Raw genomic sequence first — 22,154 nt, 5'->3', positions numbered from 1 at the left:
GGGGCCCCTGTCCTGGTAGCATCTTCTTCAAGGCTCCCACTCTCACCTGCCCTACTCTGTGTGTTCCTCCGATAGTCCAGAAAGATCACTTTTGTTGCTTCTGTGGCAGGCTGACTTCCTCTAAATGTCACTGGTACTGAGAAGGATTTCAGGCAATGTGCTCCCCTCCCATGTGCGTTTGTTCTCTGAGACACCAGCCTGCTGGGATGCAGGGCACGGGGTCCACAGCTGGGAGACCTAGAATGCCATGGCTGGCTGGCTTGGTGGATGGATGAAAGAATGGCTGGGTGGGAAGTGGGTGAGTGGACAGTTGGATGGATGGAGGTCTGATGAATGCAGAAACAGCTGAATGAATGGATGCATTGATGCATGAATGGATGGGTTATTGCAGCTGTTCTTGAAAACTATCCCTATCCCTCCCACCCACCTGGTATCCCAGGTGATCCTGAGACCTGGGATACCCAAGGTTTTGAACAGCTGCATCTGGGAGCAGAGGAGAGGAAGAGGATGTCATGTTCTCAGTGAGGAGGGGCTGCCACAACTCCCTCACCATTTCTCCCTTTTCAAGGCCTGCCCAGGCCTGGTTTTGTTACTGGCTGAGGTATACCTGATACAATGACAGCTCTCTTCCCAGGCAAGGGTGCTCAATCTGGCCTCCTTGCTGTCATCTGACCCCATTGGCACAGACTTGTCACTCCCAGCTGGAGAGGCCCTTAGAGAACACCATCTGGAGGCTAGCCTGCTTCCCCAGGGGACTTCTCAAGTATGAGGTGCTCACTCTGTACAGAGAAGCCCTGTGGGATGCTCCAAGAGTCACACGGCTCTCATCTCCTAGAGCTGAGATTCCTTTCTGGTCTCATCTGGGGAGATGTCTCTGGTCTCAGTGTTGCCTTTGAGCCCTGGAGCCCATGTAGACTGTAGGGGTGGTGGTAGGGCTGCTTTTTGTGGACTCTCCTGTGCTTCCCTGGCTACTCCTTCTTCCACCCCGTGGGCCTCTCTCCTGTCTCTGACCTCTGACTCCCAGGTCTGTCTGTCAGTGTCCCTGAGAGGCATGGCCCCAGGATTGCAAAGATGGGGCTGGACCTTGCTCAGTTTGGCTGAGAGAGGAAGGCTGGCCTGGAGGTCAGATTCTGTATGGACAGGATGAACAGATGGACCCTCAGCCCTGGCTGCTGAGCCTTTCCTCACATATGTATTCATTCTCTAAACAAATATTTATTGAGGGACTGCCTTGTGCCAAGCAGCATGCTGGACACCAGAAAAACAGTGGAACCCAAAACAGATGTGATCCCAGTCCAAGAATTTGCACAAATTTGGACAAACCAGCAAATATAAGTCAGTGTGATGAATGCTGTGAGGGGCCACTGCAGGAGGCTACCTAACCCAGCCTGGGGTCAGGGAAGGCTTCCTGGAGGAAGAGGCATCTGGACCCAGATGGGAAGCCAGGTGGGCAGAGGAGAGAGAAGAGTGTGCCAGACCAAGGGAAGGGCATGGGTGGATGGGTATTTTCCCCCCAGGCAGTAGAGCTGGGCCCTTTGCCCCACTCCACCTCCCCCAGCCGTGAGAGCTGGTTCCCCACAACTCCCTTCCCCCCAGTGACACTGGACCCCTCAGACACCTGGATGCTTGAACACCTGCCTTGGAGAGCAAAGACTGGGAGGCATGAGATGCTGGCTTATTCAGGGAACTGACCCAAGCTTAGTGTCGCTGAACTATGGAAAGCAATGAGGCTGATCCTGAGAGCATCAGGTTGTTAAGTGGAGGTGAGCGAGGAGACCCCCTAGGCCACAGAAGAGAAAATAGATCCTGCCATTCCACCTCCCCCTTCCTATTCCTGTCCACCTGGCTAGACAGCAAACAGCAGACAGATCTATGGGTGCCACGTGGCTTTTTTATATTTTTATTTTTATTTTTTAAGGCTAGTCAAGCAGTGGGAGTGGAGAAAGAACAAAGAAATCTGTAACGGGTTGTGATCAATTAGTTGTAAACACCAGGTGGCTTTATTGGTAGCATTGCAGTCTGGGGGTGGAGCAGCTTTACTCTGACCACACTCACCCTCTCGCTCACACTCACACTCACACACACCCCAGGCCCTGTCCTGGCTGGTCAGGTCTGGTGCAGAGGAGCTGGAGGCCTGGTCCTTCCTTCTGGTCCTTGGTTCCCCAGGTTAGGTAATAATTCACAATGCTTCACTCGGACTCCGGGCTCCCTCTGGCGCTGTCATGGGTTAACTGCTGCGGCGCTTCATCTAGAGGAGGCAGGAGAGGAAGGGTCATGGGCTGGAATCTTAGACAGGAGCTCAGAGGGAGGAGACAGGGCCAGGGAGGGCCAGGCTTGCCTTGGCTGAGGTCCTCTGCAGTCTCTGGATGATGCGTTCTACCCAGGGCTGGTCTGGGGGTGCACAGAGCTGGCGGCCCCTCAGTGTGGTGAACCTGGGGTGAGAGGCCAGAGAGAATGGAGCCCCAGAATCCAGCATGTCTGGGAACCTGTTTCAGGGATTTCCTTGAAGGGGTTGGGCTTGGCATGGAGAAGGGGAATAATAAGGTGGGAGTCTCAACAGGGGCTAAAATGGGAGATGAGGCTAGACACCCTCCCCACAACTCACACTACAGCAGGCACCCTGCAGCCATCCTTGATGAGAAGGTAGTGGAAGTTCCTCACGATGTACCCCGGGATGGGTTTCTGGGTCACAGACAGGCAGCAGTCTTCAGCATCATTGGTGCCACTCAGAGTTGGGGCTGGGATAGGGAAAGAAGGTGACAGGACACAGGGACCCTTGAGGGTGGCATGGCCATGGCCCTAGCTCGGATTGAGAACACGTGTGTGTGTCTGGTGGGGTGGGGGAGGAGTTAGACCTGGTATTCAGCCATTATGCACCAATATGGCTGTGGCTCTACTGGTTGCTAAATATATTGTCATACTTCTAAACTGTTTTGTAAATAACCACTGCCCTGAGCCCCACAAATGACTTCCTGCTGCCCTGATCACCCCAACCACTCTCCCAGGACAATCCAGCAAGTAAAGAGTTAATGCAGGTCACAGTGTGGGAGGGGCGTGGAGTGGGGTAGGCTGGTGTTAGGAGCATTATTAATTGCTAAAATTTTTAAATATCAGCCTTGGCTTAGTGTCTGCCATTCTCCCTACCTTAAGCAAATCTCCTTCTGCCTGGGAAACTGAGGCAGCAGGAAATAGAGCTTGCAGAGACAGCCACAGCCATAGGCCCCAGGATGTGCTAAGAGACACACCTGCATTGGGATTCAGGGGCACAGGGACACCCACACTTACAGGCACACATGCAGGGACCCGCCAGGCTCACCAAAACATGCAGACCTAAGCATTCGCTTGAACTCCCCATGTCCCTTACGTCCAGTGCCAAGCAATCTGAGATCTAGACATTACCCACTGCCAGCCCCCCACTGCCCCTGACCCTGACTCTCCCTTCAGCCTTACCTGGGGAAGTCCAGAGAACCAGCAGGCTGAGGGCCAGTAGCAGGGCCATGGAGGGTGAACAGAGGCAGGCCAATGGTGAATGTGTGAGCGCCAGCTGTCTGGGTGGGTGCAGGATCTGTGTGAGGCTGCAGGGCGACTGGGATGCAGGGGTGAAATGCAAGGTGTGAGTGATGCGAGGCTGGGAATGTGAGCCCTGCAGCTGACTCTTATTTATGGCCAGCGCCATTTCACTTTCTCTGCCTGAAATTCCCCTTCATGTCCCATTCTGTGATTCCCCTGTTACCCCCCTCTTTCTGGCAGAATCTCACCCTGCCCCCCCTTCTTCCCCCTGCGGTTGCCCTTTCCTTCTGCTTTCCTTGGCTCCTGCTCTGAGAACTTAAGTCTGCAGTCTGGCCCAGTAAAGGCGGGTGTGCACTGTTTCTCCAGAGAGAGGGATTGCCCTGTCATCCCACTGGTGGCATTTGCATCATCAACCATGAAGCTGGGGTTCAGAAGTGATGGTCAAAAGTGGGGGCCACAGTGAGGAACTGTGCTCCCTTCTTTAGGTTTATCCCTTGTCCTTACTGGTGCTTCTTTCTTGGGAGGCTGGTGGTGAAGAAGGCTCCCTGGCACCCTCAGGACAACCATGAGAGCCTGGGGTGGCCTCCAAGGTCATCACGGTGCCTGCCCACCCACCATGTGGGAACCAGTCCTTCCCTTGGGGCAAGCAGAGCTGAAAGGCCAGGTACCTTGGGAGGAGGCCCAGGACCCCCATCCCACATCTCAGGCCTCTGGGGCTCAGCAAACCCTCCCCTTCCTCTATTTACCGTTTTCCTATGTCCAACACCTGGGTCAAAGGAACAGCTGGAGGGAGCCTGGCTTGGAATAGCCCCCTTCATTTTCCCGCTTTTCTCAGTCCTGGGAACCAAGAGGGGATTTCTAAGGAGAGGGGCTGGCCAGCTCATATTCAGACAAATCTTAAAATTTCAAGGAATCGGCCGATGGGGGAGGGGACAAGTGACTTCCCATCCCTATGAGAAAGGTCAGAAGAGAAGGCCTCGAAAGAGAAACTAAATATGAAACGCCCATTCACCCGTCGTCACCCAAGCCCTAGACCCTCTTTTGGATGCAGAGAGGGAGGGGGAGCATTTCCCTCTGAAATTTCTGACTTAGCTTCTTTCCATTCATTAATCATAATAATAGTAATGGTATTTTTGATTGTTTACTATGTGCTAGGCTCTATATCAAGGACTTTACTACTATTACCTTGCTTAACTTTCCCAAAACAATACCATTGATGTAGTTTTTCTTATTTTCACATTATTATTCTTATTTTACACATAAGGAACATGAGGCTCAGAGCACAAAGCCACACAGCTAGTAAGTACTGGAGCATGATTTGGACCCAGGTGTGCTCTAGGGTTTGCAGTCTTTACCTCCACCCCACACTGCCTGTCTGCCACTTGGTCATGGCACAGCGCGGGTAGTACACGGTGCAGAGGAGGGAGACTCTGCAGACAGAGTGCCCAGCTTGGGATTCAGATTCCACCACTTACTAACTGCGACAAGGTGAAAATTCTCCAGTCTCTGTGTCTTAGTGTCCTTATTTGTAAAATGGGAATGGCAGAAGATCTACTTCTTAGGATTAAATGAGGTACCCTGAGTAAAGCCCTTAGCTTAGAGCCTGATGCACAATAAGCTCTGTTAGCCATTGTTCTTCTTTTGTCCTTTTTTTTTTTTTTTGAGACACAGTCTCACTCTGTCACCCAGGCTGGAGTACAATTGCGCGATCTTGGCTCAGAGCAACCTCCATCTCCCGGGCTCAAGGGATTCTCCTGCCTCAGCCTCCTGAATAGCTGGGATTACAGGCACCCACCATCACGCCCGGCTAATTTTTGTATTTTTAGTAGAGGTGAGGTTTCACCTTGTTGGCTAGGCTGGTTTCGAACTCCTGACCTCAAATGATCTGCTCGGCTCCGCTTCCCAAAGTGTTGGGATTACAGGCGTGAACCACCATGCCTGGCCTTCTATCCTTTTATTCAGGTATCCGTTCATTAATTCATCCGTCCACCCCTCTTTCCACTGATCTATCCATTCTTCTGTCCGTGGTGGTTCTGGTTATTCTGTTTGCCCCATCCTATCCATTCTCCACTCTTCATGGCCCTGCTCTGCTCCCTGGAAGGCTGACCTCTGCAGATAGCATTATTCAGGGTCGCCTGCTCTCTGGCTTCTGTTTGGGGCTGGCCCATGGGAAGCAGCAACAGGAGATCAGTGGTGGAAGGAGAGAGGCTGGGGTATTAATTCCCCAAATCCTTCATCTTGCTGCAGTTCTGGCAGTGAATAATTTCCCCTGTGGCAGTTGTTCTCAAAGAGTAGCCTTTGGGCAGCAGCAGCAGCATAACTTGGGAGCTTGTTAGAAACACGAATTCTTAGATTTTACTTCTCACTTACCACATCTGAGACTCTGAGGATGGGGTCCAGCAGACTGCATTTTCACACACTCTCCAGGTGACTCTGATATGTGCTAAAGTTTGAGATCCAAATGAGCCTCAGGGATACCATCAAATGTACCTCATCACAGGAGTCTCAGGAGGAGAATAGAGAGAACAGGGCATTAAAAAAATTGAAGAAATAATGACAAAACATCTGAAATCTGATGAAAAGTATGAATATACATATCCAAGAAGTTCACTGTGCCCGGCCTGCTATGTTGTTATGTTTATCAGAGATCTTTGTTTCTTTGTGTGGCTGTAAGTTATTACTTTTTGTCCTTTTGTTTCATTCTGAAGGTCTCCCTTTAGCATTTCTTTGTTTGTTTGTTTTTTCTTTCTCCCTTTAGCTTTTCTTATGGGCAGGTGTACTATTAATGAACTTCCTAAGTTTTGTTTATCTGGAACAGGAGTTTGAGACCAGCCTGGCCAACATGGTGAAACCCCATCTCAACTCCTGACTCCTCAGCTACTCAGGAAGCTGAGGCAGGAGAATCCCAAGGCTCACCTTGGCCTCCCAAAGTGGTCTACAGATTGAGGCCCACTGGTCTACAGTGATCCTTTTGGATTGCCTCCCTTCCATGGGTCTATCTCTATTCTTTTTTTGATACAGAGTCTCAATATGTCACCCAGGCTGGAGTGCAGTGGCACAATCTCAGCTAACTGCAGCCTCTGCCTCCCACGTTCAAGTAATTCTCCTGCCTCAGCCACCTGAGTAGCTGGGATTAGAGGCATGCGCCACCATGCCTGGCTAAATTTTTTTTTTTTGAGATGGAGTTTCACCCTTGTCACCCAGGCTGGAGTGCAATGGCACAATCTCAGCTCACTGCAACCTCCGCCTCCTGGGTTCAAATGATTCTCCTGCCTCAGCCTCCTGAGTAGCTGGGATTACAGGGACCCACCAACACGCCCAGCTAATTTTTTTGTATTTTTAGTAGAGATGGGGTTTCATCATGTTGGCCAGGCTGGTCTTGAACTCCTGACCTCAGGTGATCCACCCACCTTGGCCTCCCAAAGTGCAGGGATTACAGGTGTGAGCCATCGTGCCTGGCCTAATTTTTGTATTTTTAATAGAGACGAGATTTCACCATGTTGGACAGTCTGGTCTCAAATTCCTGACCTCAGGTGATCCACCCACCTCGGCCTCCCAAAGTGCTGGGATGACAGGCTTTGGAAACACTGTTCCCTCCTCTTGCCCCTTCAATGGCTTCTCACCATTGCTATACCCCAACTGCCTATCATCCCATGTTGGTTCCTTAATCCTGACCCAATCTCTTAAATTGTCCCTTTATTAAAATCTTTCCAGTTAAATTTTTTTGAGTGTATGTGATATTGTGAAATATATACCTGGTCTTCATCTTCCTTGGAATCTTGGGAGAGATTGTGTCTTTTCTATGCTGATGCGATAACTGGTGGCTGGGGGCCTCTAGACAGCCTCTGGATGGGAACTAGTCAGCAGAAGAACCAGCCACGTGGTTAGAGAGTTGGAACATTCTCTAACATTCTCTAGTGGTGGGGAGTCCCACCCACTCCCCACCTCTGGGTAGGGGAAGAGGGGTTGAAGCTTGAGTTGATAAACCAATGGCTGATGATGTAATCAATTATACCTAGGTACTGATACTTCCATTAAAAACCCGAAAGTACTAAGTTGGGGTGGGGGCTTCTGGATAGCTGAAAACATGGAGGTTCTGGAGGAGGGTGCCCAGAGAAGGCATGGAAGCTCCACACCTTTTTTTCCCCATACCTCACTCTGTGCATCCCTTTCATCTGGCTGTTTATCTGTCCTTTGTAATATCCTTTATAATAAATGGGTAAGCATAAGCAAGTGTTTCCCTGACTTTTGTGAGCTGCTTTAGCAAATTAATTGAACCCCAGGTGGGTTGTGGAAACCTTATTTATAGCTGGTCAGTCAGAAGCATAGGCCACACTCTGTGCTTGCAATTGGTATCTGAAGTAAGGGGGCAGTCTTGTGGAACTGAACCCTCAACTTGTGGGATCTGATGCTACCTCCAGGTAAATGATGTCAGAATTGAATTGAATTAGGGGACACCCGTCTGGTGTCCACTGAGGAACTGTCTGCCAGAGAATTTCTTGGTGGGGAGAAATCCCCCCACACTTATGGGTAACCAGAGGTCACAAAAGTATTGAGTGGTGAGAGGGAGTAGAGAGTAGGGAAACATGGTTTTCCCTGTATCCTTGGAGTGTGCTGTTTCCTGCCAGGGTCCTCACTGATATAATTGGTAGTACCAGGACATAGATTCCCAAAATGGGATTCTAGGATTGGCTTGCCCTTGATGAGGGCATGGATGGTCTCTGTGCTTGGGAAAAGAGGACACAAGTAATCTGGAGCACATAGAAGCATCACGGTCACTTAGACTATCACTCGTGAGGCATGGATGAAATGTTGGAAGTCAAGACATTAGGAGATAAAGTACCTGAGGCAGTTACTTACTATGGCTACAAATGATGATTGCAAATGGTGATTACTATATTGTTACTATAGTACTACATTGAGGCCAGAACCTCACTGGCCATTTCTGATTTTAGTAAAATTCCAATAAAAAAGATAAGGTTAGGCCAGGCACAGTGGCTCACGCCTGTAATCCCAACATTTTGGGAGGCTGAGCGGGGCAGATCACTTGAGGTCAGGAGTTTGAGACCAGCTTGACCAACATGGCGAAACCCTGTCTCTACTAAAAATACAAAAATTAGCCAGGCACGCTGGCGGGCACCTGTAATCCCAGCTACTCAGGGGGATGAGGCAGGAGAATTGCTTTAACCCGGGAGACAGAAGTTGTGGTGTGCAGAGATCATGCCATTGCACTCCAGACTGGCGACAGAGCGAGACTCCATCTCAAAAAAAAAAAAAGGTTAGACCATGAACTTCTAACTCAAATGGAAGTCTTAAGGAATGTTTATTGTATGTGGCCACATGACAGATATGGCTGAGGATCAGATCCAAGACCCAAGTGTCTTGGATTCATGTCTGAGTGATGATGCCCTTATCCTAGAATAAAGGCACTGTTGGGAAGTCATAGGACTCTGAAACTCGGAATGGTGACATTTGAGCAGAGATGAACAAAGCTGAGAACTTTGGACCTTCAGATCCCCCTGAATCTTCCTTGGTGGTAGAAGATAATTCTCCCTTCCCCTGTAAACCATGAAGGATCCAACCTTCCCTTCCATTAGATAATAACTCTCTGGCAAAGGGCATGCCTTTTCTCCTCAGGACCCACCCTGACCAGCCCTCAGAGTCTCCAGGCCTGTACTACAAGTTTAATCCTAACATTGTCTAGACAGGAAAGTACAAGATGTGCTCCAAGAGCAAGAGTGTAGGTGCTGGGAAATTTGCAGGAACTTGTCAACTTGTCCTGGGAGAATCCCAGGAACCAGTGAGGACAAATTTATTGCTATAGGTGTTCTCATGTAGGATTTGGGTATCATTGTATTAATATTAGCTGAGCACCTGGGAGTTGTGCTAATATTCTGTTGGGTTGATTCCTGGAAGTCTGGATTTGACAGTGGCCTGTGATCAGTGAGGTTGAGGTGCTAGAACCTCGCTGGCCTGTTGTAGAACACTGCTCCTCAAACTTTAATGTGTGCATGATTCACCTGGGAGAATCTTATTAAACTAGATTCTATTCAGTAGGTCTGTAGTGAAGCCCAGAATGTTTCATGTTTCACATTCACAAATTTTTTTTTTTTTTTGAGGTGGAGTCTTGCTCTGTCACCCAGGCTGGAGTGCAATGGCATGATCTCTGCTCACTGCAATCTCCACCTCCTGGGTTCAAGCGATTCTCTTGCCTCAGCCTCCCAAGTAGCTGGGATTACAGGCACATGCCATCACGCCCGGCTAACTTTTGTATTTTTAGTAGAGACGGGGTTTCATCATGTTGGCCAGGCTGGTCTTGAACTCCTGACCTCAGATGATCCACCCGCCTCGGCCTCCCAAAGTGCTAGGATTGCAGGCCTGAGCCACCGTGCCCAGCCTTCATGTTTCACAAACTTTTAAATGATGCTGATGCTGTGGTCCTTGGACTATACCTTGAATAGTAAAGTAGAGGAAGAAGTTCAAAGGTTAGAAATGAATGTTGAAATTACCTATTTTGTACACCTCCAAAGGGTCCAGAAAGATACCTTCTTCTTCAAGGCAGCAAGAACACATCAGTGAGGGGAATGCCAACTCTTTGAAAAGCACTGTGTGACTTTAATAGGCTAGAGATGAGGTTGTGAGATGCTCTCTTGGGACTGGGCAGCCTTATTTCAAGGTGAATGATGGAATTCTTGCGTGGTAGAGGACAGGTGTTACCACCTAACCATGAGTGATAAGGTGAGTGAAATTACTATGAAATCTGTAGGGATGAATGGTAATCATGTGCTTTGCCCCATAGGAATATGTGGTGGTAGCTAATTAATCATGGTGTTCCTAGTAATGAAATAGATGGACCGCTTACTGGTGTTCTACTTGACCCGTACAAGTGGAAAAATTCTAGACCTTGTAAACAGAAACTTGATTTTCAGGTTATATTAAGGATTTACAGTCTTACCCAGTTCCTAGACTTAAGCCAGTTTCCCAGAACTGAATCCTCTTGATTGGGTGGGGGGCTGGGAGATCCTGGATCTCTTTCACAGGCGGATTCCATAAATCTTTCTCCTAGTCGGTGTTTTTCAAGATGTGGTGAAATTTCCAGGCTATGGAGATGGGGACAAGCTGAAAAATAGTCATCTAGGGCATAACGTTAAAGAGCATTTTGGGTTTTAGAGGCAATATATACTGTATTTATATGTACTACTGCCAAATGTACTGCAAAATGTACTACTGCAAAATGACTGGGTATTGCATAAAGGCTCATAAAGGTGACAGTTGTTTTTTTCTTTTTTGAGACGGAGTTTCACTCTTGTTTGCCCAGGCTGGAGTGCAATCGCGCGATCTCGGCTCCCAGGTTCAAGGGATTCTCCTGCCTCAGCCTCCTGAGTAGCTAGGACTACGGGCATGCACCACCACACCTGGCTAATTTTGTCTTTTCAGTAGAGATGGGGTTTGTTCATGTTGGTTAGGCTGGTCTTGAACTCCGGACCTCAGGTGCTCCACCTGCCTTGGCCTCCCAAAGTGCTGGGATTACAGGCGTGAGCCACTGTGCCCAGCTGAAGCTGATAGTTTTGAATGAGGTCCAGGCTCCAGGGAAAGTTGCCCTGCTGCTCTGGCTGAATGACCCACAAATCCAGTGAACCTCATGTTGTCTGTGGCAGATAAGGGTGTGCTGTAGGAGCCCTAGTAGGAGAGTTAAAGCAAAGAATCTTAGCGTAGTGGAGTAAGGCCATGCTTCTTCTGCTAACAGTTCTTTTCTATTTGAAAAGCAGTTCTTGATAGGCCTTGCGGCCCTGGTCTAAAACTCAGATTATAGTTCATCCAGTGACAATGTGACCTAAGGGTGCTATCTAAGCAAATGGTATAGTTGGATGTGCACAGCAGCATTTATTATGCAATGAACTGTATATATGAGATCAGACCTTGAAGTTTCGGAAGGCACGAACAAAAGCATGGCTAGATGGCTCCTACCTGTGGACTCCTACCTGTGTTGTTTTCTGCTTCTTCCTCTGATTACACAGCTTCATGGAGAGGTTCTCTACAAACAGTTAACAGAGGGTCTGTAAGGTATGCTGGCATTAGCTGGAAGAGACAGCTGACTACAGCCCCAGCCAGGGCTGGTCCTGAAATACAGTGGTTAAGGCAAGTCCTCTCAGTGGGCAGAATTTGGGGCAGTACATTTAGTGTACACTTTGCCTAGAAGAAGAGATGGTCTGAGGTTTGGAGCTATACTAATTCATGTGCAGTGGCTGCCTACAACAATCCTGCTCTCACCTCTGTAAGTGGTCCCTTCACTAAATTCTTTTCCATTAACCTTTTTTGAGCATGCCATTTGTTTCCTGCCAAGATCCTAAATGACACAATCATATAGTGTAAAGCTGGCGGAGAGGTTTTAATTCAATTTCAACACCATCTGCCTGGAGTGCCTGTTGGGAAGGACCCTGAGAATCAGCAGGAAAGGGTGAAATAATGAAATAATAATAAACAAGGCATTTGTTACACATTCATTCAATAAATATTTATTGAGGGCCTCCTATGTGCCAGACACCGTTCTTGGCACTGAGATACAGCAGTAAGCACAGCAGATACACGTTCCTGCTCTTGCAGAGTTGTTATGCTAATGAAAGAGACAGACAATAAGCAAACAAGAAAAATCTATACCATCTCAGATGGCAATAAGTGCTATGAAGAAAAATAAGGAAGGCAAGAGGGATAGGGAGTATTGAGGGAGGGTGTTATTTTAAATAAGGCAGTCAGGAAAACCCTTACTAATAACATTTGAGCAGAGAGCTGACCTGAAGAAGGTGAGGGAGAAATCCATGCAGAGGTCTGTGGGAAGATGTTCTAGGTAGAGAAAACAGCAAGGGCAAAGAGGCAAGAGTGTATCTGAGGAATATCAAGGAGGCCAAAAGGGGAGGGTGGTAGGAGATATACAGTCAGATAATAACAGGGGCCAGATAACACAGGGTTTTGTAGGCCATTGTTATACTCTGCTGAGTGAGATGGGGAGCAATATATTGGAAGGCATTGAACAAGTGTGACATGATCTGACGTAAACTCTTTCTAGCTGTTGAATGGAGAGTAGACCAAACTGGTGCAAGAAGGGAAGCAGGGAGACCAGGGTGGAGGCCGTTGCAACAATCCAGGGAGGAGATGATGGTGCGTGGAGTTTGTGAGAAGTGCTCAGATTCTGGAAACAAAGTAGAGCCAATAGACTTTGCTGAGGGGTTCAGCATAGGATATGAGAGAAAGAAGAGGAGAGAATACTGCAAGGTTTTTGACTTAAGAAACTTGGATATAATTTTAGTTAACGAGATGAGGATGATTGAAGAGGAGTGGGTTTGTGGGGAGATCAGGACCCTGGTATAGACTTAAGTTGAAGCTGCATGTTGGGCGTATTAATGGAAATGTGAAGTAGGTAGCTGGGATGAGTCTGGAGTTCAGGGAAGAGATTCTAGCTGAAGACACAAATGTGGGAGTAAATGGATGGTATTTAAAGGTATAAGACAATGAGGTCACCAAGAGGGTGAGTGTAGCTAGAAGAGGTCCAAGTTCTAAGTCCTGGACCTCGCCAACATGGACAGATCAGGAAGAGAAAGAGGTGGCAGTCAGGGTGTTACGAAGGTACCCACTATCATGGCAAAAAGGGAAAGGACACAGGCCCGGTGGGTGAAGGGTTTAAGACACCTACCCACAGCTGTTGGTTTAGATAATCCAGTGGGGGTGGGGGACTGGAGGTCAGGGAAGTGTTTGAAACAGTTTCTGACCACAGGTACAGAGGCATCAGCGCTACGTGCTTCGCCTTGTTCAACCTCTTCCCAGCCAAGTCGCCTATACGTGGTTCTTGGTTCAGCCTGAGCCTTGGGAATCTTGTTCCAGCTCAGGGCAGATCAACCCACTCAGCCCAACCTAGCCTCACCCTCTTTCAAGGAGCCTGCCCAACTTCCGTGCTCCCAGGTCTGGCCAAATCCCTGCCCCAGGGGTGGGAGATCCTGAATGCGGGCGTACTAGCCATTGGGGCAGGGGAGTCAACCAAGTCCGTGGTGGGGGTCGGGGTGGGTGAATGATTGTAGGGAGAGGACCCTGACTAGATGGTTAGCGTATGTCGCATGCATGAATGTGCGTATCCCGAACTGTGTCTGTGGGGCTGTGCGCGACTGGGGCACGTGTGCGGATGTGTGTCCGCGCCCGTGAGCGTGCCCATGCATCTCCCCTCCTAGGCCTGCAGGGGGCGCTCCGAGCCTGGGAAGGGAGGATCTGGAGCGGGGCGCGGCTGCGGCAGAGGGGTAGGCGCATGCGGCTGTGACCCCGCGAGCTCCTCAGAGAGGCTGCGGTGCGTGGGCGTCCGAAGTCCCTGGGCCTAGAACAGCCTCTGGCGCCCTCCCGGCTCCCTGGCCCCGCCGTCCCTGGGGTCCCCGCGCGCGGGCCGGGCGTATTGGGGGAGGCTCGGGCTGTGGGTGGTGCCCGCGCCTCCGATGACCTGGGACGACAGTTACCCCGGGGCAGATTACCCCCCGTCCCGCCAAACCCCCGCCACCCAGGCCCCCGAGCCCCGGGGGTCCTCTGCGGGGCCGGCCCAGCCCGGTGGCCGGGGGAAGGCCCGTGTTTGTCGGCGAATATGAGGCGTTTATCTTTCCTTCCCACGCCCCAAATATTCCCGTTTTACCCAGAGCCCAAGGTGCCCAGTGTTGAAGTCTTGAAATAATTACTGTTTGGCTTAAAGGCTGAAGGAGGCTTCACATCACCTCTGGCACTTCCCTCACACCCGATAGATATCTTACAGCACTCATTACGGGGCCAACGCTAAGAAAGGTTTCCTTATTCCACGGAAATGTATTGAGAGGCTAACCGTGTGCGAGGCGCGAGGCTGGGGCTGGAGGATGAAGGGCTATAGCCTGACGTGGGCGGAAAAGGAACTTGTCTTGCTCATAAGTGGACACAGGGAAACGCGCAACCTTTGGCCTAGAATGAGATACGTGTGAGAACAAATCGTAAAAATAATTGAAAACAAATTGGTCCTAGAAAGATGAAGGAAATGAGAATAGAAAATTCAACCCCCACGCCTGTTTTCCTTTAGCAGACAGAGGACTGCTGCCTCCTGGTGGCCGAGCAGGGCAGTGAGCGCCTCCCAACAGGCGGAGGCTCACAAAGCGCAGGGGATACCCTGAGCAGAAGCTGGCGCTGGCAGCTTAGGCCTTCACAAGTGCTGTTCAGTTATTCTCTTAATATTGGATTGAAATTTATTATTACCACAACCCATGATTCTAAAGCAAAAGTCTCAAAGAATATGGTAACAGAGTTTCTCTGGGGTGTTTTAGTTTGCTGCCAACTGAGAAATGGTTGTCTTGAAGAAAACAGAGCTTTCAGCCTCTTGACATAGCAATAGATGTAGGTCACCAAGGTCTTAAGGTCACACAATTTCCCTTAAAGTAGGCACTACTAGAAGAATTACAAATATAGGCCTGGCACAGTGGCTCATGCCTGTAATCCTAGCACTTTGGGAGGATGAGGCTGGAGGACCCCTTGAGGCCAAGAGTTGGAGGCTGCAGTGAGCTATTACTGCACCACTGCACTCCAGCCTGGGCAACAGAGCAAGAGCCTGTCTCAAAAAAAGAATTACAGATAGAATTACAGATAGGCGTTAGAAAAAAAGAGAGTTGGCAATTTCAGCATCCATAAAAATGGTAATCCAGCCCAAGACTGATGGCAAAGGATAGAAACGTTGATGACTTTAACAAAACAGCATTATTTTGTCCCCAGATACAAGGAGAAGTAATGCCTGGATGTGAGAAAGAAAAAGAACTTCACAAAGGATACCAGCTGAAGCTTAAGACGTAGTTCACAGGTAAGTGATTACAGCTGGGAAACAAATTAACATCACCTTTCATAGACAACAAGTGAGAGACCCCACCCCTCTGACTCTCACTAGGTCATTTGGCATGGTAGAGGATACCTAGTGTGTCGTTCTGGTAGCCCCATAATTAAAAATTTTTTTTTTTTTGAGACGGAGTCTTGCTCTGTTGCCCAGGCTGGAGCGCAATGGTGTGACCTCGGCTCACTGCAACCTCCTAGGTTCAAGCAATTCTCCTGCCTCAGCCTCCCAAATAGCTGGGATTACAGGCATCCACCACCATGCCTGGCTAATTTCTGTATTTTTAGTAGAGATGGAGTTTCACCATGTTGGCCAGGATGATTTCGAACACCTGACCTCAGGTGATCCACCCGCCTCGGCCTCCCAAAGTGCTGGGATTACAGGCATGAGCCACTGCCCCTAGCCCATAATTTTTAATTTTTAAAAGAAAGGTATCAAAAGAAAGAACCCAACAGTTGTTGGTAATCACAGCCCTCTGAAAGGATATCATTAATGAGTAGGAATTGTGGCCAGCCAAAGTGTGGCCCAAGTATCCTGAAGGGAGGGCTTCTTAAGAAACCTAGTTGCTTACTCTAAAAAAGTTTTTTTGTAGGCTACTTTGCCTATGGAGTAACTATTCTTTTATTCCTCTACTTTCTTCATAAACTTGCTTTCACTTAAAAAAATTTCTTGTAATAAAATGTAGAGACAGCGTCTTGCCATGTTCTTCAGTCTGGTCTCAAACTCTTGGGCTCAAGCCGTTCTCCTACCTCTGCCTCCCAAAGTGCTGAGATTACAGGTGTGTGCCACCACGCCTGGCCAACTGCTTACTTTGGAATTGGTCGCAGGTTTATAGGACTAACTGAAGCTTGTTTGTTTTTCACTGCAGCCTCTTGAACTCCTGAGTTCAAGAGATCCTCCCACCTCAGCCTCCCAAAGTGCTGGGATTACCGGCATGAGCCACGGCTCCTGGCCTGAAGATCTATTAGCTCTAATTTTTTGTTTTTTAAAGATGGGGTATTGCTCTGTCACCCAGGCTGCAGTGGTGTGATCATAGCTCACTGCAGCCTTGAACTCCTAGGCAATCAAGTGATCCTCTCACCTCAGCCTCCAAGTCGCTAGGACAATAGGCATGTGCCACCGTGCCTGGCTAATTTTTTCTTTTCTTTTTCTTTATTTTTGTAGAGACAGGGGTCTTGCTTCGTTGCCCAGGCTGGTCTCAAATTCCTGGCTTCAAGCCATCTGCCCGCCTCAGCCTCCCAAAATGCTGGGATTATAGGCGTGAGCCGCCATGCCTAGCTAGCTGTAATTCTTTACTAGTCCCACCTATCCTCTATATCTGTATCAAAGAAGCCCTTAACATATTGACAAGGAAGGAGTGAACTTTAGGATTTTTTTTTCTTTTTACATTTCTAGTAGAAGTCATTAATTGTTTCCCTGTTGGATACTGGCATATGAATATTCAGTAAATATGAATTTTTACTGTATTCATGAATAAGACATTAGAAATCCTTCATATTTATAATTTTATTTTATGCTTTGTATCTATTTTTATTGAAATATTTACGTGTCTCAGCAGTAGGCTTTTGGAAAGTTACCTTTATCTCCTCTCCCATTTGGGCTCTTGTGGGTTTATTCCTTTATTTTATTTTTAAAATTAATTTATTTACTTTAAGACGGGGTCTCTCACTTTTTAGCCCAGGCTATATGGCTCCCAGGCTCAAGTGGTCCTCCCATCTCAGCCTCCTGAGTAGCTGGGACCACAGGTACACACCACCAGACCGGCTACTTTTTTGATTTTTTGTACAGACGAGGTCTCATTGTGTTGCCCATGTTGGTCTCAAACTCCTGAGCTGGAGTGAGCGTCTTGGCCTCCCAAAGTGTTGGGATTACAGGTGTAAGCCACTGCACCTGGCCTTGGTTTATGCCTTTACACGCATACATGCACCAAAAAAATTTACTGTAGTTTTAGTCGGGGCTCGGTGAGAAGTGAAAATAAAGGCATGTAATTAATTTTCCATCCCTACCCTGAACTCCCATTTGTTTTAAAATTTAATGGTGTTGATCTTTAATGATTTATGTTTTATGATTTTATGACTTGTTTAAGAAACTCTTTTTGGCCAAGCAGAGTAGCTCATGCCTGTAATCCCAGCACTTTGGAAGGCTGAGGCAGGTGGAGCGCTTGAGCCCAGGAGTTCAAGACCAGCTTGGGCAACATAGTGAGACCTGGTCTCCGGTTTATTAAAAAGAAAAAAGGTTATTTTATACCTCGAAGTTATAAACACATTCACCTATATTTTCTTCTACGTATATCTTAAACATTATGTTTTGAATCCATCTCATATGATGAAGAATTTGAAAGGCAATCTCAAGATAGAGGTATTTTAAAAAGCGAAGGGCATTAGAACCTTTAAGAAAAACAAAAAGATGAATGACAAAGGAAAAGTGAGCTGCTTTTGTCTGCAGAGAACATTTATATAGTCAAAATAATGTAATATGTGATAATACCTATTATGTAATAGTAATCCACAATAATATAAACTGTAATTATGATCTAAATATGATAATATAATCATGATCTAAATATCATGGTATGACTGTATTTAGAGGATGCAGTGACAGGAGAGGAGAGTTGGCAAGAGAGTTAAATCTTCACTTTTTATAGTAGGAAGTCATCTGGTAATGTTTAAAATAGGTAAATCAAGAAACAGAGGTATAGGCAAAGTACTTAGACATATGGCACTAAGAAATAGCATAAGAGTTAAAGTTGTAGGAAATGATGTTATTCAGAATAAACCTTTTGGTACTTTTGGATATATTTTTTAACTGTGAGTGTGTATTATGTGATATTTTTTGAATTATGCATCAAGGGAATAAGAGAGAAAAGAGAAAGAACAGGACAATGTTGTCAAAGATGAAGGCAGACAAGGAGAGTAGCCACTCATGATCTGATGGAATAAATAATATATTGCATGCTTACTCAGAGCAGGGCTTGAGGCAGATACCAGGCATGCAGGTGTGGCAGGAGAATTTAGTGAAATAGAGAGTTTTGTTTTTTCTGCCTATGTTTTTCTTTTCACTATAGAGTAGGCAAGAGTTTTGGCAGGGCTGGGAGTGATGTCCTGATGTCAAAGTGAGGCTGATGTCAAAGGCCTTTTGTAAATGTCTTAAACTGGGGAAAATGCCAGGCACAGAGGCTCACACCTGTAATCTCAGCAACTTGGAGCCTGAGGCAGGAGGATCCCTTGAGCCCAGGAGTTTGAGGTTACAGTGAGCTATGATCCTACCTTTGCACTCCAGCCTGGACCACAAAGCAAGCCTTAAAAAAAAAAAAGGTCTTAAAAAAAAAAAAAGTAAACTTGTAAACTTGGGGAAGTGGTTATGTCCTGGAGGGGCTGAGGAAAGGGAGAGAATTCTTTATGACTGCGAAGGGATTAGTGTGTACATCCAGCCAGAGTGGGCACTGGGCTCTAATTTCTGTCTGTGATGGGGCAAGTGACAGGACTGTTGAGTAGATGGCTTCAGGGAGTATCTGGGGAGGTCAAGTCCAAGCCCAGAGGCTGTCATATCTGAATTCTTATGTCTCAAATGTGGAGTCTAGGACTTGAAGAGATATACCTGCTGGAACCACAGGGGTCAGAACGCTCACTGGTGAGACTGATGTCCAATGATGGGATGGTGTAGGAGGCAGGTAGGAGGCCTCCCTTGGGACTTGAGGTTTCTGTGACCTTTGCATAACCCTTGGCAGATGGGATCCCCCAAGAGTGCCTGATGTTGAATTTCTCATCCGCACTCTGGTGCAGTAGCTTGGAGTAGGAATTAAGTTCCTTTAAGGAACATTTCAAAAGTAGTATTTCTCGCATATCTGAGTTTATAGATTAATTTCACACTTGCTGCCCTAGGACAGGTAGGGGAGAGGCCCTGTCTTCACCTGCTGCAAGAGGAGCAGACAAGCCAATACTTGAGGATGTTATGATAGGTGGTAAGTGCTGTGGCATACTCAGGCTCCTACAGAAGGAAAAGGTGATGGAGCAGCCACTTCTAGCTTCTGAGGTTCCTACCTTTCTTCTTCTTCTTCTTCTTTTTTTTTCTTTTCCTGAGATGGAGTCTTGCTCTTGTCGCCCAGACTGGAGTGCAATGGCATGATCGATCTCACCTCACTGCAACCTCCGCCTCCCGGGTTCAAGCGATTCTCCTGCCTCAGCCTCCTGAGTAGCTGGGATTACAGGCGCCTGCCACAATGCCCGGCTAATTTTTGTAGTAGAAACGGGGTTTCACCATGTTGGCCAGGCTGGTCTCGAACTCCTGACCTCATGGTCCGCCTGCCTTGGCCTCCCAAAGTGCTGGGATTACAGGCGTGAGCCATCGTGCCTGGCCTTGAGGTTTCTACCTTTCTTGCCCTTCCCCAGGATCTGTTCCCTTCTTTCTCACATTACCTGGCCCAATCTGATGGCCTCTTCTCTCCCTGCCTGGAGGTGAGTGGGGGAATAGAAGGGTCTTCACTCTGGGGAGGAAGAGGTAGAGGAGAGCCATCTGAGGCCTTCCAGGAGAGGAGACTGATTCACACCTGAATCCTGGGGTTCTGAAAACCTGCCCCAGGGGACTTATTCCTTGACTTCAAAGGGTTTAAGGGGCTAAAGTAGTCTGGATCCCAGCCAGGAAGGAAAGGAGGAAAAAAAAAGGGAGGAGGTTTTTCCATCTGGAAGGAGGCTGAGCGAGTCCAGGGGCCCAGATAGGAATAGAAGGAGAGCACAACAGCCCCATTAAACAAAGAGGAGAGGTCGAGGCCCGAGCTTCACTGAATAGGGCTGAAGCAAGTCCCCTTGGGTCTTTGCCTCCCAGGGGCTCTCTCAGGGCTGGAACTGTGCTAGGGCAGGTTTCAATATAACTTGTGTTTGTCTGTGTTATAGATGGGCCCAAGCCACAACTTCCCTCCTAGGGACCCTTCCAAAGAACTACTTAGAGGGTCTCATTGAATAGTTCCCAGGGAAAGGAGAGGAAGCCTCTAGGATATCTGGGGAAAGGTCTGAAGGTCATGGAAAAGATCCGAAGGTCACTCCTGGAGTTAGTTCAGGACAGAATCAGGGTCTCAGAGGTCTGCAGAGCTGTTGGGGCGTGTGCTCCATGTCCACCATCTCTCCATTGGCAGGATTCCTCAGAAGACTGGGTCCTACCCTGTCCATCAACCTCCCTTTAACTGCTCAGGGGTGCAGGCACCTGAGAGGCAAGGAAACTCTTGGGGTAGATGGGAACATAGCGTTTGTCAGCCTGAGCTCTCGGTTCAGAGTGTGTGACCCCACCCTGTTGGTACTTTGGCATCTCGGTGGACATAAACACATGGGAACAGGTAGTTGGGTGGGAAGACAGAACAGCTTTTTATTCAGTTAGGTATAAATCATATTTACAAGGAAGAGGTGGGGTGCACTGGGGAGCCGTATCAGGTCCAGGGTCCTGATGATTCTCCTTCGAGGGGACAGTCCTGCTGCCTCCTCTCATGCTCCCTGGGAGACTCTCCCTCCTCGGTCTCTCTGGGCCTGGCCTGCTGTGGGCAGCTCAGCCATGCAGGGTAGAGCTGGGAATGCAGATGGGGTGGTTAAAGCAGGAGAAAGAGTGTGGCAAGGCCAGCATGGGGTGGCTGCTCCAGGGCCCCTGAGCATAGCCTCCTTCTTGCATCTTGGGTTCAGGCTTCAAGCCCTGGTGAGGCTGGTGGGGTCTCTAGGGCTCCAGGCTGCTCACTGGGCTATGGCCCTTTAGGGGTCTGTGACCGTTCAGTCCTATGAGGGCAGAAGAGGGGTGTGAGGGGCTGACTGAGGCTCCCCTTTACCCACATCCCTTCAGATTCCTCACCTCTTGCAGCCTTTGGAGCCCTTTCCCTTCTTGCCAGTCTTGGAGGCCCCCCTGTCCTTCCTGCAGCCCTGGGCTGGTTTCTGTGGGGGTGGTGTCTTGTCCAGATGCTGCATCAGCTGCTGCACCCAGAGCTCCTTTGGGTCTGCACACAGCTCTGCCTGAGAGCGCTTGCGGGGCAAGAACCTGCGGGTGGGGGCTGGTAAGCCTTCTTAGTCTTGCCCACCATGCCCTCCCCACCCCGTCACCAGCCTGTGCCCACCCCTTTGTGTCCACTCACAGGATAGCTGGGATGGAGCAGCCTAAGCTTGCTTCCTGCTTCCGGTAGCTGCGAACAACCTTGGCGGGAATCTTCCTTTGGCTGTACTTGAGGCAACAGTCCTGAGCCCCTCCATCACTGCCTGCAGGGTGGGATTCACAGGGAGCCAGGGGCTGCTGGCAAGCTCCTACCCAGGCCTCTTGATCCCCTTAGCCCCATCCAAGGCCCCACCCTGCCTTGGTACCTTGGGTCCCGGGGATGCCAAAGGCCAGAACCAGGATAAGGAGGCTCAGAGCCAGTGACTGAGCCATGTCTGTGGTAGAGGGTGAGTAAGAGGCCAGAGCTGAGGGTGAGGTGGGCAGCTGCAAGTTGGGGGTCTGTGCGTGGGCTGGGATTGGCCTGCTATTTATGTAGCTAGACACTTTCACTTCCCTTAACTTATCCCCACTCCTTTTCCTTCCTGAAAGCTGGATCTGCTGGCACCCAGCCCCACTTATCTCAAACTAAATGGACAGTCCTCAGCTGCCAAATTTTATGTCCTCATTAGTTGAATATGTCTGGGCCTGAGCCTTCCTTCTATTCCCAGCTACTGCTTTCATGCAGGCCTCACTGCCTCTCCCCTGGTACACCATGACTGTCTCCTCACTACGCTCCAGGATCCATACCCTTCCCCTCCTTCCAGCAAATCTGATT

At 48.7% G+C, this 22,154-nt stretch overlaps 2 protein-coding genes across 7 annotated transcripts; both read right to left on the bottom strand.

The window, feature by feature from the left end:
• Nucleotides 1-1,893: 1,893 nt before the first annotated feature.
• Nucleotides 1,894-14,374, bottom strand: CCL19 (C-C motif chemokine ligand 19). 5 transcript variants are annotated; one of them, XM_058443754.1, is made up of 9 exons: nt 14,357-14,374; nt 11,493-11,545; nt 10,466-10,610; nt 5,881-6,014; nt 4,257-4,347; nt 3,451-3,586; nt 2,606-2,738; nt 2,339-2,432; nt 1,894-2,248 (listed from the first exon to the last, which is right to left on the bottom strand). In XM_058443754.1, the coding sequence occupies exons 4-9, from the start codon at nt 5,883-5,885 to the stop codon at nt 2,228-2,230; spliced, it is 480 nt and encodes a 159-aa protein (XP_058299737.1). In that variant the 5' UTR covers nt 5,886-6,014; nt 10,466-10,610; nt 11,493-11,545; nt 14,357-14,374; the 3' UTR covers nt 1,894-2,227. The 5 variants fall into 5 exon arrangements, with proteins under 5 accessions (XP_058299737.1, XP_058299734.1, XP_058299736.1 ...); XM_058443751.1 differs by lacking the exon at nt 14,357-14,374 and adding an exon at nt 14,217-14,323 and having other exon boundaries at nt 10,466-10,644; XM_058443753.1 differs by lacking the exon at nt 14,357-14,374 and adding an exon at nt 14,217-14,323.
• A 6,335-nt stretch (nt 14,375-20,709) lies between these two features.
• CCL21 (C-C motif chemokine ligand 21) lies at nt 20,710-21,896 on the bottom strand. Of its 2 annotated transcripts, none has more exons than XM_032758890.2 (4): nt 21,706-21,892; nt 21,483-21,603; nt 21,206-21,388; nt 20,710-21,132 (listed from the first exon to the last, which is right to left on the bottom strand). In XM_032758890.2, exons 1-4 carry the CDS (start codon nt 21,770-21,772, stop codon nt 21,099-21,101), a joined length of 405 nt encoding a protein of 134 aa, XP_032614781.1. In that variant the 5' UTR covers nt 21,773-21,892; the 3' UTR covers nt 20,710-21,098. The 2 variants fall into 2 exon arrangements, with proteins under 2 accessions (XP_032614781.1, XP_058299744.1); XM_058443761.1 differs by having other exon boundaries at nt 20,718-20,930; nt 21,706-21,896.
• Nucleotides 21,897-22,154: the final 258 nt, after the last annotated feature.

This window comes from Hylobates moloch, unplaced genomic scaffold (assembly GCF_009828535.3).
Source record: "Hylobates moloch isolate HMO894 unplaced genomic scaffold, HMol_V3 SCAFFOLD_9, whole genome shotgun sequence".
Classification (NCBI taxonomy): domain Eukaryota; kingdom Metazoa; phylum Chordata; class Mammalia; order Primates; family Hylobatidae; genus Hylobates; species Hylobates moloch.
Note: the sequence above shows the minus strand (reverse complement) of the source record. Positions and strands in the feature narration are given on the sequence as shown.

What these genes read in the sequence shown, in the direction of transcription:
- CCL19 (XM_058443754.1), bottom strand. An exon ending in GTGTTGGACATAGGAAAACG is followed by an intron (nt 3,587 to 4,256) that starts GTAAATAGAGGA and finishes CCTGCATCCCAG; the next exon opens with TCGCCCTGCAGCCTCACACA. An exon ending in GGTTCTCTGGACTTCCCCAG is followed by an intron (nt 2,739 to 3,450) that starts GTAAGGCTGAAG and finishes TCCCTATCCCAG; the next exon opens with CCCCAACTCTGAGTGGCACC.
- CCL21 (XM_032758890.2), bottom strand. Translation starts at nt 21,772, where the DNA reads ATGGCTCAGTCACTGGCTCTGAGCCTCCTTATCCTGGTTCTGGCCTTT. An exon ending in TGGCATCCCCGGGACCCAAG is followed by an intron (nt 21,604 to 21,705) that starts GTACCAAGGCAG and finishes CCCACCCTGCAG; the next exon opens with GCAGTGATGGAGGGGCTCAG. An exon ending in GGCTCCAAAGGCTGCAAGAG is followed by an intron (nt 21,133 to 21,205) that starts GTGAGGAATCTG and finishes CTGCCCTCATAG; the next exon opens with GACTGAACGGTCACAGACCC.